The sequence below is a fragment of the Trichosurus vulpecula genome, chromosome 7 (assembly GCF_011100635.1).
Source record: "Trichosurus vulpecula isolate mTriVul1 chromosome 7, mTriVul1.pri, whole genome shotgun sequence".
In the NCBI taxonomy this organism is placed as follows: domain Eukaryota; kingdom Metazoa; phylum Chordata; class Mammalia; order Diprotodontia; family Phalangeridae; genus Trichosurus; species Trichosurus vulpecula.
Window position 1 is genome coordinate 272,551,942 of NC_050579.1, and position 18,784 is coordinate 272,570,725.

General features: G+C 42.3%; 1 protein-coding gene and 1 long non-coding RNA gene across 2 annotated transcripts in view; one reads left to right on the forward strand and one right to left on the reverse strand.

Moving 5' to 3' along the window:
• Positions 1-944: 944 nt before the first annotated feature.
• Positions 945-2,180, reverse strand: LOC118858796. Its single transcript, XR_005010955.1, has 3 exons — positions 2,032-2,180; positions 1,778-1,913; positions 945-1,676 (listed from the first exon to the last, which is right to left on the reverse strand). It is a non-coding gene; the product is annotated as an uncharacterized LOC118858796 (long non-coding RNA).
• Positions 2,181-2,335: 155 nt separating this feature from the next.
• Positions 2,336-18,784, forward strand: part of SNRPC (small nuclear ribonucleoprotein polypeptide C) — a 32,036-nt gene continuing 15,587 nt past the window's right edge. Inside the window, exons 1-3 of the mRNA XM_036767797.1 lie at positions 2,336-2,395; positions 7,537-7,579; positions 9,490-9,598. Coding sequence (XP_036623692.1) covers positions 2,388-2,395; positions 7,537-7,579; positions 9,490-9,598 — 160 coding nt within the window. The 5' untranslated portion in view covers positions 2,336-2,387. The remainder of the gene's footprint in view (positions 2,396-7,536; positions 7,580-9,489; positions 9,599-18,784) is intronic.

Here is an 18,784-nt window from a genome sequence, read left to right on the forward strand (position 1 = left end):
ACATGGAGGTCTGCATTCGGGAAAAAGCTGAGGGGACAATCTTAGTCTCAGTCTAGGATGGGATCCTCCTGACTCAGTTTCCCCCCGTGTTCCTTTGGAAAGGAATGTTCCTACCTATTTCTGAGTTTAGCAATGAGGTGGAACAGATACTGCATGAACTGTAACTATATCTCAATTTAAACAAAGCCAAGGATGTTTTATCCTGTCATATTTGGCATGTAACATGTCCCTGCTTTTTTCCTTCTACAGCAAATTTCTATGATCAGAGCAAGTACTCAGTTAAAGATATGAGCTCTTTTGTTTTATCTTACTGGGCAATTTAATATTATTTTTTATCTAGAACTAGAACATGTGCAGAAATTTATGCAAACTGCTTCTTAAGATTCACCTTAAGATGTTCTCTTTGTTAAAAGGATTTTAAAAGCAGCAGTATTTTTCCTGTGAGCAGTCTCCTACTGTTACCAATGTGAGATTTCATTACAACACCTTTTGACTAAGAAACTTAGCGATATCTAGGAATTCTGCAATAACTAGGGATGTAGTTTGTTATAACACCTTGGGAATTTATGTTACTTAAGGACAATTTACACCAATTTAGTTTTAATGAATCTCAATTTTAAAGGTTCATTTTTCCTTTAAGGTGAAAAAGAAAGCTATCATTTTAAAAGTTTTTGACTAATTTTTTTTCAGAAAAGTGATTTTAGAAGGCCTACTAAACTTTCATTTGCAAGATAATTAAGAAACCCAGAGATGCAGGGATCCCAAACTAAAGTTCCCAGGGCGAGGCCACCTGGAATGAATTCACAGACACAAGCATTCTTTAAGTCAAGGAGGCAAAGATTTATTACACTTTTTCAGCAGGCAAGAGATCTTAGGGAACCTGAAGCCATAAAGATGTGCAGGGGAAATTTTTATAGAAGCTTCTAGGGGATTAAAGGGGAGGACATGTCAGTTAGGTGTTTGGGGGGGTGGGATTAGGGAGTGGTGGAGGTATGGTTGGTCCCCAAAGGAACATGCACATTTAGTATCTACTGCACAGGTTTATCACCCAGAATTCTCTAGGAAATAGCCCACAGGGGATTACTAGGGGTGTGGTCTTTACTGTGAAATGTCACTAAGTTCACCATCAGTTGGGGCTAAAGGGGATAGTTTCTCATCTAGTGTCTTGTTAGACAAAATACTATCTCTAAGATACATGTTAGAAAGGTCAGTAAATAGTAAATATGGTTATGATTCAGTGTACTAAGGAAGAAGCAGAGATAAGTTGGGTCACGTTGACCTTTAACTAGAGAGAAAACAGCCTGAGAGAGAATATGTTTTGAGAACTAGATGTGTTTATGAGAACTGGATGTGTTTTGGAATTGGAGTTCAGGCACAGGCCCCAAGCAGAGGCTGTAAGAATTTAGGGTCCAAGCACAAGCACCTCATCAACACCACTGCCCATTGTCTCTTTCTTTACTCCAGTCTTTAAAAAACAGGAACTTCTTCCCAACGCCCACCCCCTCTATTTGCAACTTTGATCGATTCCCGTTTCCTCCATCAATAAATCAATAAACAAGCATTCCTCGAGTGGCCTCCTGTGTGCCAGGCACTGTTAGATGTCAGGGATAGAGATAAAGATGAAATTCCTTGCCTTCCAGGAATTTAGATTCTATCCGAAGAGACAACTCGTACGTCTAAAAGGATAAACAAAATAGAAACAAAAAGTAATCTTTTTACACTAGCAGCTAGGGGAAGTTAAAAAAGGTTTTTCATAGGAGATGAAGCTCAAGCTGACCTCGGAAGGGAACTTAGAACAAGAGGAGGGAGCGCATTCCAGGCACCTGGGAGAGCCTGTGCAAAAGATCCGTGTCCCAGCTCTAATAACCTGGGGTGATGGTAGTGGGTCTTTGATGTCTTACTAAGAAATTCGTCTAAATATTAAATAAAAATAAATAATAAATTTAAATAAATAAAAATAATAAAATGAAAAAATTTTAAAGAGGGGCGGTCAAAGATCTAGAACGAAGTCATTTTGGACTGTGCCCATACCCATAGCCCGAGATTGGGACGGAGGGGGGGTCATCAGAGTCTCCATCTCTCATCCTCATTCTTGCTCCGCTGCTCTCTCTCTTGCTCTTCCTCGCCCTCTCGCTCTCGCTCTCTCTCTCGCTCTCTCTCTCTCTCTCAATCTCTCTCTCCCCTTCCCCCCCCACTCCCGACCGAAAGGACAACAACCAATAGGAAGGCAGCTCCAGCCGGGCCGGTCAGCGATTGGACGGCGGCACGGAGGCAGCTAGAGAGGTGGGGAGAAGACGCAGCCTTAGAGCATCATTTTCGGCGCTACCCCAGACGTCACTTCCGGTGGCTCAGCGCGGATCGGTACGACCAACGGACCGCGGAGCACCATGCCCAAGTGAGGGGGAGGCTGAGAGGAGGGCGCGCCGGGGCTCCGTGCGGGGGCGGGGGTGGGCTCGAACCGGGGTGGGGCTCCCGGGTCTGCTCGGGAGACGGTGGGGGAAAGGGAGAGGTAGGGCTTGCTCCAAAGAAAGGCCCTCCGCCCTCCTTCATCCCCTCTCCCCTCCCGTTCCTTTCCTCCTCCCCCCATCTCTCCCGCACCCCTCTCCTCCCCCTCCTTGTCAGCGGACGCGGCCCCCTCCCCCCAGCTTCCCTCGGACCAGTCTGAGAATTGTCAGGGAACCTCCGGCCCAAGCGGGACCAGAAAGCCCCGTTACCTCGGACCCACGCCGTGCGGACGTTCTCGCTTTGAAGACCAAATGCGAAAGAACTCACCGCCTCCCGAGGCGGGCCCTGCGGTTTCTCTGGCCAGCTCTGTGATTGTTAGAAAGATGTGATTTGATTTTGTTCCCCATCGAGGATAAATTCTTTTCTTTGTAACTTGTACCCATCCGTCCTGTTTCTGGCCCCCGGGCCAAGGGCAGCAAACGTGGCTCCTGACAGTCCTTCACGGACGTGGACGTGGCCGGCACGTCCCTTGTTAAGTCATCCCCCAGTTCCTTGAACTGAACCCCTTAGGTCTGACCCTGTCACGGTCCTGGTTGCCTTTTTCCCCCGAAGAACTTAGCCTTCCCAAAACGTGGTGCTAGAGACGGAGTACGTGTGTGCCCTAAACCAGTGCGATGGAAAAGACCACCCCTCTAGACCTGGACGCGCCCTGCCTCTTAATGTGGGCTCAGATCCCATTTATTGGCGGTTCGCTAAGACCACAAACCCAGGTCTTTTTCAGAGAACTCCTGATCTAATCGTGCCTCTCCGTCTTGTACGTGTGAAGTTGAATCTTTTAATCCATCAGTGGACATTTTAAGTGCCTGCTACATGCCGGGTACCGGGCTAGGCACAGCTAAAGACAAAAGTCCCTGACTTCAAGGAGTTTACATTCTATTGAGCAGACATATGTACGTATATGGGGATATACAAAGTAGATACAAGGTGTTTTTTGGGGGGAAGGCACTAGAAACAAAGTGAATTAGGTGCTTGGGTCGAGTCTTGAAGGATTATAGGGATTTTAAGAGGCAGAGGCAAATAGGGAGTGTAAGACTACATTTTTCACTGTTAAATTTAATCTTTCTTGATTTGGCTTCACCTTCTAGACAAAAATATTTTTGAATCCTAACTTATCCATACAGTGCTTTAAACTTTCCCTCCTCACTTTGTATCATCTGCAAAATTTATAAGGAAGTCCAAGTCATTGCTAAAAGTATTAAACAGCACGGGGCCAAAGATATTGGCATACCCCTCTGGAGACCTCAGTTTGCATGATCTGAATGAAATGCGTCGGGGAAGTTATTGGTGTCACCATCCCTCACAAGTGTTCCACTGCCAGCTGTGTGCATAATGCTGGTATTTATTTATCTGACCATAACCTCATTCCATCTCTCTCCCTGCTTAATCCTCCTTAAATCTTTCTTTGTCTTCTTTGCAATTACCTGTCACTCCATTCATCTCTGTATTCTTCCACCGTCAATGTTAGCTTTCTTCAAAATCTTAGCTTTTAAGTTAACCAATTCAACTTTTTACTGTATACTCTTATACTGTATATATACTGTATACATATACTGTATACCCTTATCTTCTTTCTGCTCTTCCTAAATGCCAACTCTAGATTACTCCCGCCATCCATCTTGGCTTCTGTGCCTCAACAGAGGAAATTACATGGCTATTCTGAATGAGTCTGTTACAAGTATATATATATAGTCTCTGCTGAGCCCTCAAACTCCATGCCAGTCCTTTTACTTTTCCTTGTTTAACTTTCTTTCCTGCTCTCCTTTGGCTTCTATTCCAAACTTTCTCTTCTTCCCTTAAGCCATCTACAACATCCCTCCCTTCTTTCAGCAGAGGACTTCACCAAATACTTAAGCAAAAAAATTGAGGCCAACCATTGATAGCTCCCTCTTCCCAACTCTGTACTCCAAATCACTTAAACATCATCTGCCATACTCTTTTTCCTTGCTGCAGTGTTGGAGGAATACACCAACCCCTCTGTTTCTGTTTCAACCCCTCACTTCTTCAGAAGTTTCCACTTTAATCATTCTTCCCTCGCCATAATTTCTCTCTTTATCCACCGACTCCCCGTCCTGCTGCCTTCAAAGATGGCCAGATCTAAAAAAACTTTTAAAACTTCACTGAATTCTACCATTCCCTCAAATTATAGCCTTATACATCTTCTGTTTTTTATAGCCAAACTCCTTGTGAAAAGTTGCCTTATATTCATTGCCTCTACTTTCTCATCTCAGATTCACTTTTCAACACCAGTGAAAATTTCTATTCCCAAAGTTACCAATGACCTATTAATTTCTATATCTAATGGCCTTTTATTCGTCCTTATCCGTGTTGACCTTTCTTTGGTATTTGCAATTGTTGACCACATCTTCCCGCCTTTGGGTTTTGTAGCACTACTCTCTCCTGGTTCTTACCGCTTTTTGACTGCCCCTTCTTAATCTCTTTTGACAAATCATCATCCGCATCCTATCTGCTATGCGTAGAAAGATATGTGGGCTCTAGCTTGGTCCCTTTTCCGGCTACCTTCTTTTGCTGGTCTTTGAGCCCTCCTGGATTAAACTACCTCTATGCAGATGATCGTGAAATTTACATATCCAGTCTCAGTCTTTTTTGAACTCCAGTCCCATACTATCTACTGCCTACCCGACCTCTAATTGGCTATCTTACAGGTTTCTCAAACTCAATATGTCCAAAAAGGGAATCCTGTCCCACCCCACCCCAAATCCCACATCTCTCTCTAACTTTCCATTCTTCAAGTTAACCAGGTTTGAAACCCTGGTACCATCCTTAACTGTTCCATGCCATTTACCCTTCATATCTAATCAGTTGCTAAGTATTATCTATTCTATTTCCACAATATATCATGTAGCAGTCCCCTTTTCTATACTTACAAAGCCATTACCCTCTTTCAGATCATATCATGTCCTCTAAACTGGTCCTTCTAATTGCTCTCTCATCCTCTAGTCTCTTTCCTCTCCAATCCATCCTTTGTATGACTGCTAAATCAATGTTTCCAAAGCACAGACAGATCTAAACATGTCACTCCCTTGCTTAAAAAGCTCCAGTTACTCTTTCTTGCTTCTAAGACAGGGATTCTTAACCTAAGGTCCACGGCCCCAAATGAGTGTGTGGCTAGATTTCAGGGGGTCTGTGAACTTGGACTGGAAAAAAATTACACCTTTGTTTTCATTAACCTCCAACTACAATTTAGCATTTCCTTCAACTGTGAATTTAGGCAACAGACATCATTCTAAGAATGGCTCCACATGTTTCACCAGACTGTCAAAGATCCCCACAACACAAAAAAGGTTAAGAACTCTTGATTCTAAGACAAAATAAAGACTCCTCTGCTTGGCTTCTGTCCATTTTTCCAGGCCTACTGAATATTATTCTTTTATATACCCTATATCAAGGCCAACTGGCCTGCTTGTTGTTTCTTGTTCATGGCATTCCCTTTCTCACATCTCTGCTTTTAAACATACTGTCACCCACGCCTGGAAAGCACTACCCCCCTCCCTCACCTCTGCCTCTCAGGATCCCTCATTTGATTCAAAACTCAGCTCAAATGCCACTTCCTGCAAGAAGACTGTCCCAGTGCTTCCCATTGCTAGTACTTTGTATATGTTTTGTATTTAATTTTTATATACATGTTATTTTCCCCCAATAGACTGTAAGCTCCTCAAGGGCAAGGGCTATGTTGTTTATGTCTTTGTGTCCCAGAACCTTGCATATATTAGGCACTTAATGAATGCTTGTTGAATTTATGAATAAATAAAACCTCTTTCCGGGTTGGTTTTGAACCCTTCATTAATGACTATTCTTTGGATATAGCCATTCAATTGTTCTGAATCTATGGTACTATTGTGTAACCAAGTGGTCTCCAAAGTTTTTGATTGTGCACCCCATCAGTAAAATTATTTTCCAAGTATATGGGTGAGGTGGAGGTGGTAGTGGCTCTGTGCTAGGAGAGGTGGGACTTCCCCAACCTCAGTTGTAGTTGCAGGTGCCCAGGTCTGGGTTAGGTTATAACTCCCTGAAGGCTGAGGCTGGACTCGAAATGGGGAAGGTTGGGAGCTTGCACAGCTGTGGAAGTCAGGGTAGTGAGGGAAGTGTTGGATTGCTATGGGTGACAGGTGTGGTTGTGTTGGACAGATTTCCCATGTTGATCATAGCTGGGAGGGTGGGATCCAACCTCTTTTCCCACCCTCCAATTGGTCACATACTCCTGGGTGGTCAAGCCATAACTCCCACTTTGGAGCATACTGGTCTAACCCACATCTCCAACTTTCCACAAGAACACTACGAGAGGTTTTGCCAAATGCTTTGCCAAATTCATCTATAATATTTCCTAATCTGTCAGTTTAATAACCTTGTCAAAAAAGGAAATGAGTTTTCCTTCCCTTCCTGCCTCTCTTCCTCCCTCCTTCCTTCTCCTCCTTTTCCTTCCTTTTCCCTCTTCATCTTCTACGTCCTTCTCCCTTCCTCTTCTCCTCATCCCCTTCCTCCTTGTCCTTTTCCTCTTCCCTTTTGCTTCACAGCAGGCAAGAAGAAGAGTGCTACTCCTCAGGTAGGGAATTGAAGTTCTTCTGTTCAGGGCTCAGGTCAGATGCCATGTCTGCCATGATCTCCCTCAGCTGGAAATGTTCTTGTCCCCTACAATTTTTTTTCTGGAATTCTTTGTCTAGGTCTCTCCTTTGTCCCCATCACAATCTACCTTGTGTAGTGTTTATCAGTGAACCTTGCATCTCCACAGGGCTCCCTCTCCCCCACACAGGCAGGGGCTGTCTTGTTGTTTCATCCTTGTATCTGTAACAGAGTTTCCTCATAGGAGGTGCTTAATGAGTGTCTTTTTGAATTGAACTAGAAAAAGGAAAAAGAAAACAAGTTTGTTTCAAAGGTTTTGCCTTCAGTCTGAATCGCTGAGCTGCCTGGCGTTACTGGCCAGGTGATTGTACCAGCTCTGACCCCTTTAGCTGAGTGAAAGCAACTTATTACTGTTAACATGGTGGTGGCCATCTCTCTCCTTCTCCCCCACAGATTTTACTGTGACTACTGCGATACGTACCTCACCCATGACTCTGTAAGTAGTGTTGCTCGTGTGCTGTAGTTTGTACACCATGGGATGATGCAAAGTAAATTCTTTTTGCACAAAGTGTGCTGTCTTCCCCACCATGTTTTATATTTAGTGTCCCTGCGCTGTTCAGGCCTTTGAGTTACGGTGTTGCTCAAGAAGTTGCACTGAACTTGGAGATAGGAGGCCTAGATTCCTAAGTCCTGGCTCATGCCAATTAGTAGCTGTGAGGCTGTGGGCAAGGCATTTTGCCCTTTGGGGGCTTCAGTTTCCTCATTCATTAAATTCACTTGCACTACCCACCTCACAGAGTTGTTGTGAGGAAAGCGCTTTGTAAACTGTAAAATGTTACATAAATGTAAACTATGATTGTTGATTTGGAGAAAAGCCTTCTGGATTTTCCTTCAGTGATTTTATTTCCTGTAAGTATCTGCTCAATGTTTGTACAGCTAAAGTAGTCTGTCTATAGCCTTTCGATAGGCAGAATTTTCTTGTGTGAGAACAAAAGTTGGGTTTAGCAAGTATGGTTTTTGTGACAAGGTAAGAATTGGGAGAAACTAAGAAGTTGTTTTGTGAACGGTATAGCAGTTGCTTTAAACTATTAGCCATGTTTTTGTTTGATTCTACAAACTCAGAGCCTTAGCGGTTGCCTCTGCAAGTTATCTGTTTTAGAAATAACGAAGCCAGGGACCCTAGTTTGTATATTGTAAAAAATCGAATCAGAGAAATCTTTATCTTCTGTCTTCCTCCCAGCTGAGATGTGATGTCATGTGAACACCTTTTCAGTAAGACACCAGGACACACCTAACCAATTCTGTACTGTTATTCTTCACTTGCTCTATTCTAATCCTGCAGTTTTGGAATGCTTCTGGTCAAATATGTTGTGTTATATTTCTTTATTGATGGCATTATGAGGTATTGTGCGGTGGTTGTTCCTCTAGAGACTCTAGCTGTAAATATTCTTATAATATTGTTGTGTAGGGATCCCCACTGAGAAGGCTAAGCTCTGCCAGTAGATCTTAAACCATACCTGGTAGATCTTCAGGCTGACTGCAGCCAGCAGTGTTCTTTCTTGTATGCTTTCGTGATCTGCATTTCCAGAGGATAGGAGAACTCAATAGAGCTACATTTTCTCCTATCAGGCCTTTATTGTTACACATATCTACTCACCTTCTACTGATCCCAAGCCTTCAGGGAAATAAAAAGCAGCTCTCCAGAGAAGGGTTGGAAATATCTGTAATATTGCTGTTTTTAAGTGGTCCATTTGGATACTGAACAATTGCTAAAGTGATTGGAGGAGCAGCTCCCTCAGGTGGGCTCAGAGCACCTTAAACATTTTTGACCTTCTGACTCTGGGGACATTTCCATAGGTTCTCATTTCTTACTTAGGGTAATCTTTTCTATTACTTTGTGGCATCTAGTATAACTTGTATTTATGTGAACAGTGCTTTTAATGGCTTAGCATTACTGAAAAGATATTAGGGTCATTTTTTTTTGTATTTCGAGATTCTGTGACAGCTTTATCTGTTGTCTGTTGTGCTAACTGTGGGAACTAGGAAGGCAAATTGGGGAGCAGTGCTTGTAGTATTCAATTTGTTTGCTTCCATAAATGCAAAAGGACCGTGGGAATATTAGGTGCAGTGCACTCTGATAGGCTGTGTGACCTGTGTAATTGATGAATTGTGATTTCTGACAGAAATCTAAGATAACAGACTTGGTCCTTAGAGAATGTGTTGGGCACAGGAGCTTTGGCGGTGGGCCGCTGTGCCTCATTTACATGAGCTATGTAAGCAATCCCTTGGAGAGGTGCTCCCAGTATAGGTGTCCTGCAATGGTCGGACGTTATATGATTTTTGGTTTTGCTTTTGTTAAAATCTGGGTATGGCAGATTTCAACCTGGCATCTCTTTTATTTTACAGCCATCTGTACGAAAGACACACTGCAGCGGTAGGAAACACAAAGAGAATGTGAAAGATTACTATCAAAAATGGATGGAAGAGCAAGCTCAGAGCCTGATCGATAAAACGAGTAAGGACCCATCCCTCGTTTCCTCTGGTCAACTGGTACCTTCCTTCTGCCAGCTGCACCTGGCTGCATCTGCGTTATTGGGGGTAGTTACATCTTGACTCAATTAGTAAGAATTTATTAAGCACCTACTATGTTCCAGGCACCATTCTAAGCCCTGGGGCTGAGAAAATAGTCCAAGGAGCTTGTTTGCCATTGAGGGAAGTAATATGTACATATATAAGTATAAATACAAGGTAATTTTTGTGGAGAAGAGAACAGAGCTAGCAATGGGGGGATTAAGGGGTGTCAAAAGGCCTCATGTCCAAAGTTGAATTTGAACTTTGAAGGAAGCTAGGAATTCTAAGGTATAACAATGAGGAGGGAGACGGACTTGGGGGAAGCCTGTGCAGAGAGTGGCGATAGGAGTAGGAAGAGTAAGAAAGTCATTTTGACTGGGCTGAAGGATAAATGAGGGAAGTCTTGTGTAATAAGCTTGCAAAGGTAGGTTGAAGTCACTCTGTAAGGACTTTAAATGCCAAGCTATGATCATGGTGGTAGTAGGGAGTTTTTTAAAGTAGGAGAGTGATGTGGCCGTACTTTTGCTTTAGGAATATCAGTTTGGCAGCTCTGTAGAGGAGGGATTGGAAAAGGGAGATCCTTGAGACAGAGAGACCAATTAGGAGGCCATTGCAGTAGTTAAGGCTAGAGGGCCAGAAATAGTGTAACCATGTGCATGGGGAGAAGGGCATGGTGGGAAAGATGTAGAGGTAGAATTGAAAAGACTTACTGAATGAATGAAAAGGGTATCTCTCTGATTCCTAAGGTTGTGTAAATAAATTGGATAGTGAATTATTAATGATAAAACATGCTGAGATCTTTCTTTTTTATGCATTAGTGATTTTATTTAGTATTTTAGTTTTCAACATTGATTTCCACAAGATTTTGAGTTACAAATTTTCTCCTCATTTCTACCCTCCCCCCCATTCCAAGATGGCATATATTCTGATTGCCTCATTCCCCAGTCAGCCCTCACCTCTTTCACCCCACTTTCCCTCACCCCCCGCATCTTTCCCCTTTCTTGTAGGGCAAGATAGATTTCTTTGCCCCATTCCTTATATATCTTGTTTCCCAGCTGCATGCAAAAACCAACTTTTTTTTTAAGCATCTGCTTTTGAAACTTTGAGTTCCAAATTCTCTCCCCTCTTCCCTTCCCACCCATCCTCCCTAGGAAGGCAAGCAATTCAACGTAGATCACCCATGTATCATTTTGTAAAACACTTCCACAATGCTTGTGTTTTGAAAGGCTAACTATATTTTCTTCCATCATATCTTGTCCCCCTTGACCCTGTCCCATTTCAAAGGTGTTTGCTTTTGCTTATCTCCTCCCCCTATCTGCCCTCCCTTCATCCCCACTTTTTTTATCCCCTTCCCCTTACTTTCCTGTGGAGTAAGATACCCAATTGAGTGTGTATGTTATTCCCTCCTCAAGTTGAATCCTGTGAGAGCAAGATTCACTCATTCGCCCTCACCTGCCCCCACTTCCCTTCCAACAGAACTGCTTTTTCTTGCCACTTTTATGTGAGATAATTTACCCCATTCTATCTCTCCCTTTCTCCCTCTCTCAATATATTCCTCTCTCACCCCTTAAATTTATTTCATTTTTTTAGATATCATCCCTTCATATTCAACTCATCCTGTGCCCTCTGTCTATATTCCGTTCAACTCCCCTAATACTGAGAAAGGTCTCATGAATTACACACATCATCTTTCCATGTAGGAATGTAAACATAACAGTTCAACTTTAGTAAGTCCCTTATGTATTCTCTTTCTTGTTTAACTTTTCATGCTTCTCTTGATTATTGTGTTTGAAAGTCACATTTTCTATTCAGCTCTGGTCTTTTCACTGAGAAAGCTTGAAAGTCCTCTATTTTATTTAAAGTCCATATTTTGCCTTGGAGCATTATACTCAGTTTTGCTGGGTAAGTGATTCTTGGTTTTAATCCTAGCTCCTTTGACCTCCAGAATATCATATTCCAAGCCCTTCAATCCCTTAATGTAGAAGCTGCTAGATCTTTGTTATTCTGATTGTGTTTTCACAATATTCAAATTGTTTCTTTCTGGCTGCTTGCAGTATTTTCTCCTTGGCTTGGAAACTCTGGAATTTGTTGACAATATTCCTAGGAGTTTTCTTTTGGGGATCTTTTTCAAGAGGCCATCAGTGGATTCTTTCCATTTCTATTTTGCCCTCTGGTTCTAGAATATCAAGGCAGTTTTCCTTGATAATTTCTTGAAAGATGATGCCTAGGCTCTTTATTTGATCATGGCTTTCAGGTAGTCCAATAATTTTTAAATTATCTCTCCTGGATCTGTTATCCAGGTCAGTGGTTTTTCCAATGAGATATTTTACATTGTCCTCCATTTTTTCATTCCTTTGGTTCTGTTTTATATCTTGATTTCTCATAAAGTCACTAGCTTCCACTTGCTCCATTCTAATTTTTAAGGTAGTATTTTCTTCAGTGGTCTTGTGGCCCTCCTTTTCCATTTGTCTAATTCTGCCTTTCAAGGCATTCTTCTCCTCATTGGAGCTCTTTTGCCATTTGGGTTAGTCTATTTTTTAAGGTGTTATTTTCATCAGTATTTTTTTGGGTCTCCTTTACCAAGTTGTTGACTTGTTTTTCATGGTTTTCTTGCATCATTCTCATTTCTCTTCCCAATTTTTCCTCTGCTTCTCTTACTTGCTTTTCCAAATGCTTTTTGTGTTCTTCCATGGCCTGAGACCAATTCATATTTTTCTTGGAGGCTTTTGATGTAGGCTCTTTGACTTTGTTGACTTCTTCTGGCTGTATGTTTAGATCTTCTTTGTTACCAAAAAAGGAATCTAGATTTTGAGTTTGAGTCTGCATTTGAGTCTGAGTTCGTTTTCGCTGCCTGTTCATGTTCTCAGCCAACTACTTGACCCTTGAGCTTTTTGTCAGGATATGACAGCTTGTAGAGTAGAGAGTACTTTGTCCCAAGCTTTAGGGTCTAAGCACTGCTGTTTTCAGAGCTACTTCTACTCCACCCATCACCCCAGGCTCTGTCACAGCAGCACTCCTCCTTCCCCAAGAACTGCCAACCAGGACTGCAATACCAATCCCAGCAGGGCACAGCAAGAGAATCAGCCTTTGTGCTCACAAAGCGCTCCTTGCACTCCTGCTCTGTTCCGCTGCTAGATTCCTCTCACCGTGTGAGCCAGGGACTCAGGAAGCAGCTGATGCTGGAGTTCTGGAAGCAGCCTCAGGAGCTTCCTGCTGCTGCTACCACTACCACTGCACCACTTCCTCCACCCCCAGAGCTGGCAGCCAGACCACTCTGAACTCAATCCTGCAGTTTGTCTTTAACCTGCTCTTTGGCGTTTGTGGGTTGAGAAGTCTGGTAACTGCCACAGCTCACTGTTTAATGGCCCCAAGGCCTGTTCCGGCTGGCTGACTCAGGGTCTGGTCTGTCCCGGTGTGGCCCACGCTGGGCTGCCCTCCGCTCTCAGCACCGTGCAATAGACCCTTCCTGGCAACCATCCAGGCTCTCCTGGGCTGGAGACCTGTTTCCCTCTGCTATTTCATGGGTTCTGCAGCTGTAGAATTTGTTCAGAGCCACTTTTTACAGATATTTGGAGGGATTTGGGGGAGAGCTTAAGCAAGTCCCTGCTTTCTAGCTGCCATCTTCCATGCTGAGACCCTTCATAGTTGAAACACAAAAGAGAAAAGAAATGTGTAATTTCATCCAAATAGAATAATTGAGAGATTTCATTTGGATTTACTCATCCCATTATCAAAGCTGTAAGAAATTGATTAGAAGGGAGGTAACAGAAGCATCAAGTAATCCAAATGAGGTTTTGAATGCTTGTAGGTCTATATTTGTGATTTTGGACACGTCTGTTGACTTCAGGGTCGTTACATCTGAAACTAGTGGCCATTCTAGTGCCTGGGTTCATATTCGTGCTCCAACAAAAACTAACTCCTAACGGTGATTGTCATTTAAGCTTTCTGAGCTTCAGTTTTCTCACAGCTTCTTGTGGGAAAAACACTTGGTAAACTTTTAAGGGATGGATGGGTGGATGGATGGATAGACAGATAGACAGATACATATTGTGAATTGTGTGTATGATATATGTATAATATCTGTAATACATGTGTGTACATATCCATGTGGATTATTATTATCATTAAAGCATCAGAAGAATTAAAATTTCTAATGTAAGTTAGTACTTGGAAGATCCATGGCTTTTGTTGGCCAGTCTATCTATACACAGTTGAGAACATTTTTCTGATTTTAATGTTAACTTTCCCCTCCTCATTCCCCACCTCCTCACACTTTGAATTGTTTGAAAATTGCAGTTAAACTCTAGACATCAGTTTTTCATTTTATATGATTTAAGAAAGAATTACACCTGAGCTAAAGGCAAACTAATAAATGTTAAGAGTGATTTTGGAAGAAAAGAGAATCACAGGGCACTTGTCTGCAACCGGGTGATGCTTACACTCAAGTGGACACTAATCTTTCTGACCCTGAGCCGTTATTTCTGCCTTCATCTAATATTATCATCTACCCTTCAGTAAACATTGGTTGAGGCTTGTTGTGTATAATACACTGTGGTAGCAACTAAAATTACAAAAATGAACTAAGGAATGATCTTAATTGGGAAGCTCTTTTGGTGTTAAGGTATACCCTCCCTCTTCCTCAACCCTCCTTGTAAGAAAACACTTTAGGGATCATTTTTGTAGGTACACCTCTTTGTGAATTTCCACTTCAGGTTACTGTCTTTGGGACAAAATCTTCCAGTGATTTACAGTCAATTTTGGATCCACAAATGGGCGGTTCACTTTATGAATTATTCACAGGGCTGTTTCTTAATGTACTGTATTGGTTACACTGGACAAAAGTGAGCAGGCACTATACTTAACCTTTGACAGTGTTAGTGGGGAATGATCTGTTAGTCTCCTCCCACCTCTGAATTCTGTACTTCAGGAAAAAACACTGTGTTCCTCTTGGCCTGGAAAGGAAGCAATCCACACATTTGGTTTATTTTACTTCTGAATACACGAAAGGTGTACTCCCATAGCAACCGATCCCACTCATTCCTGGTTATCTACAGTCTTGGTAAGGGTGCTTTTATTAGGTCTGTCATTCTTGGCAAAGGACCCCCATGGACAAATGTGTATCATGCCTGTATGGAGCATCACTTGTATGATCTTACAGAAATCTCAATGAGGCTCCTCATAAAGCATCAGAATGCAATAGGCAGGCGTATGCGTATGTGTATATGTGCATATAAATGTATATGGGCTAATAAACATTAAGCAGGCAAAAGTACATGTGTATGTACATACATGTATGTAAATGTACATCATGTATATATGTGTGTATGTACAGATGTGGGTCATGACTGTATGTGTGTGACCATATGCTTTCATCTGCTTGTTAGATATTTACTGGCACGTATACACTCACATGTACATATACACACATATGCATTTGTCTGCCTGTTGCATTCAGATACTTTATGAGAAGCCCCATATGGGCATGGTATACAAGTTTGTAAGATTCATCTATCCATATATGTATGTGTGTATATATGTACATTGTGTACACATTTACACAATGTATATGTAAATACGTGTACAGGTGAATGCATGTGTATACATGTGCATATACATATATACATGCATGTATGTGTATGTACACATCCATAAATGCAGGATGTGAATGCCCACAGAAATATGCCCAAATAAATAGATGCTACATTTTTGTCTTTAGTTGAAATGCATACAGAAAAATGCTCTTGTAATTGTACAAAATATATATGATCAGAATTCATGCCTGACTTGATTAGGTGTTCATCTGGGCCCCATAGAACATGTGCAAGTCTGACCATTGTAGCCCATTGCCCAAGAACTTTCTGTAGCTTCATGCTAATAGGGCAAAATATAGACTCCTTTGTGTGGCATTTAAAGCCAGCCACAATATGTCGTCACTCTATCTTTCCAGTCTTATTTCTCTTCTCCCCTTCTAGTACTTCTCGTTGCAGCTAGACTGGACTACTAGCTGATACCTGATCTCATCTTATCCTAATTGACCTCCATTTTGGCAGAGACTCCACATCTCTCTCTATTGAAGCACCACCTTCTTCATGGCGTCCCCTCAGCCCTCTGCAGCTGAAAGTAATCTCTTCCTCCTGATGTTCTTAGAGCACTTGGGAACTCCCCTTTGTCTTCATTAACCCTTCCATGCATCATACCTATTTGTGTGCACATCATAATTCCTCTCTTAGAACTCTCTCACCCTGTTGGATTGTAAGTTTTTTGAGGACAGAATCTGTCATTTTTTTCCCTTGTAATTTATGCTTGGCACGTAGGCACTTACCTTGATAAATGCTCATTTTAGCTGAATTGAATGACCCCAATCACTTTCCATTGCACTGGTCAGATTGTCTGGGCCTTGACAGAGTAGAATTAGGATTTGGAGTTTGGATTCAGGGACTGAGGTAGATGAATGTGCATCTGAGCTAGACTATGGCTGACTCTATTAAAAAAACAAATAGAAACATTTTCTGGTTTGTCTGTGTTCTTTCATCCTGTTCGTGTTTCATCTACTTTCCGCTAAATTGTAATTAGAAATGACTGCCTTGGAGCCATTTGTGTCACGTGGTAGATACTGGTTTGCAGTAGGGAACTGTTAAGTAGGAAGGTTAAAGAAAACATAGGAGGGCTGATACGTTTGCTTCATGTAATACTATTTCTTGAAAATGCCTTAAAGTCTAAACCTGCTATAACTGAGCATGTGTTTTAAAGATGACTTTTTTCTGTATCAAACAAAACCCTTTGCTTTAATCTGCTTCCAACCCAGCAAAGTTATTTAAAAATATACAGTGATTTTATAACGGATTATTTTCACTATCAAAAACAATAGAGCCACTGCACTTGGACTGCTAACATCACAGTCTCAAATATGTTTAGAGAGGATGGGTTACAGTTAATGGATACTTATGGGTCTGGTATCCTGGAGCTATGATGCCCTCTGGCACTTGTGTGGACCCCCCGTAGTGACCGTAGAGGAGACCATGGACAAGAGTAGAATGTAATCATTGAAGAGGATAGCTAACTTGAGATTGCACATCAATTTGAGTACTGGGTATGTCATATAATTCAACTATTGAAGTGGCAAATGGGTCAGAAGCAAAGAAGCTAGGTAGATATTTTTGCTGGTAAAGATGAACCAGCAAACCAATTGAGGACCAAGCAGGAAAAGCCTCCTGCAGAAGATGGAGCTTGAGCTGAGCCTTGAAGGAAGCCAGGGAAGAGGTGAGGAGGGAAGCACAGGGAAGTGTGGGACAGCCAACAGAGTGAGATGGTATATTGTTTTCAAAAAGCATGTAAGTTGGTCAGTGAAACTAGATGATGGAGGGTGGGGAGGGTCCAGGCTATATAAAGCTCTGAATGCTGGATAGAGGAGTTTACATTTGATTCTGATTTTACTGGTAAAATTGAACCAGTTGAACCCTAGAAAGCCTGCGGTGTGTTAAATGAGTATCCTTCAAGTTTGAACTTGAGAGTTCCCCCCGCTTTCTCAGCCTCATCTCACATCACTCAGATACTTTCCTTTACTATCTCCTACTTCACTCTAGTCTCAGATGAAGAGGCAAACCTGCCAACGTCACCCTTTGTCTCATTTCATCCTTGCTTCTGTAGCATCTTATCATTCACACTGTCACTAATCTTGATCTCTCCCTTTCTACTAGCTTCTTCCCTGCATTACCTACAAACATGTTAGTTTCCTCCACCCTTAAAAAACTCTTACTTGACTCAACTATCCATTCCCTCTTCTCTCCTTCCTTTCGTGGCTAAACTCCTTGAGAAATCAATCTACAATAGGTACCTCTACATCTTGCACCCCTCAACACACACACACCAACATATATTCTTTTTTTAACTCTCTGCACTCTGGCTTCCAACCAGCCTCTTCATTCAACTGAAACTACTGTCTTCAAAGTCACCAGTGATCTTTTAATTGCCAAATCTACTGGCCTTTTCTCAATCCTCATCCTCCATGACTTTTCTACAGCATTTGACACAGTTGATCACCTCCTTCTGGACAGACTCTCTTCTCTAGGTTTTTGTAACACAGTTCTTTCTTATTTTTCTTCCTATCTGTCCAACTGTTACTTCTCAGTCTCCTTTGCTCCTCTGTCTTCCAAGTCCCACTCACTAACCATGGGTGTCCCCCATAACTCTGTCCTGGGCTTCCTTCTCTTTTCACTCTGTTCTTTATTGGTTGGTACTCTCATTAGCTCCCATGGATTTGCCATCTGTTTGTTGATGATTCCCAGATCTATATATCCAACCCTCATGTCTGTGCTGAGCTGCAGTCATGCATCTGCAGCTGCTTTTTGGACATCCCAAAGCGGACTGCCAAAGGCATCTCAAGTTCAGCATTTTCAAAACAGAACTCATCTCACTTCTCAGATTCTTCAGACTTCCCTATAACTGTTGAGGGCACTGTCATCCTCTCAATCATCCCGGCCTGTGACCTTGTCTTTTCTACCTTCACAGCATCTATACATCTTATATATGTCCCATTCCCTATTCTTACTCAGCCATAGCTCTAGTTCACAGCCTCACCAAGTTTATAACCCCTCACCGAGACTGTTGCATTAGTCTTCTAACTGGTGTCCCTGCATAAAGTCTCTCCTGGCTCCAAGTAGTTTCCTTAAGGAGGTCTGGCCGTGTCACCCCTCTGCTCAAGAATTCCCAGTGGCTCCCTTTTACCTTCAGAATCAAATATAAACTCCTCCCTTTGGCATTCAAAGCTTTATAGCCTGGCCCCTCCCTACCTTTCCTACTTAATACCCTGCTCCCCTCCCCACCCTCTGCTGTCCAGTTTCACTGACCAACTTACACGCTTTTGATAATGATATATCTCACTCTGTTGGCTGTCCCACACCTTGAGTGCTTCCCTCCTCACCTCTTCCCTGCTTTCCTTTAAGGCTCAGCTCAAACTCCACCTAAGGCTTTTTTGGTTGGTCCTCCCCATCCACTAATGCCTTCTTCTTTCACATTAGCTGTAGACGCTCATTATAGATCTTGTATGTAAGTATTTACAGGTTAGAATGTATGCTCCTTGAGGCAGCTAGGTGGTGCAGTGAGTAGAGCACTGGCCCTGGAGTCAGGAAGA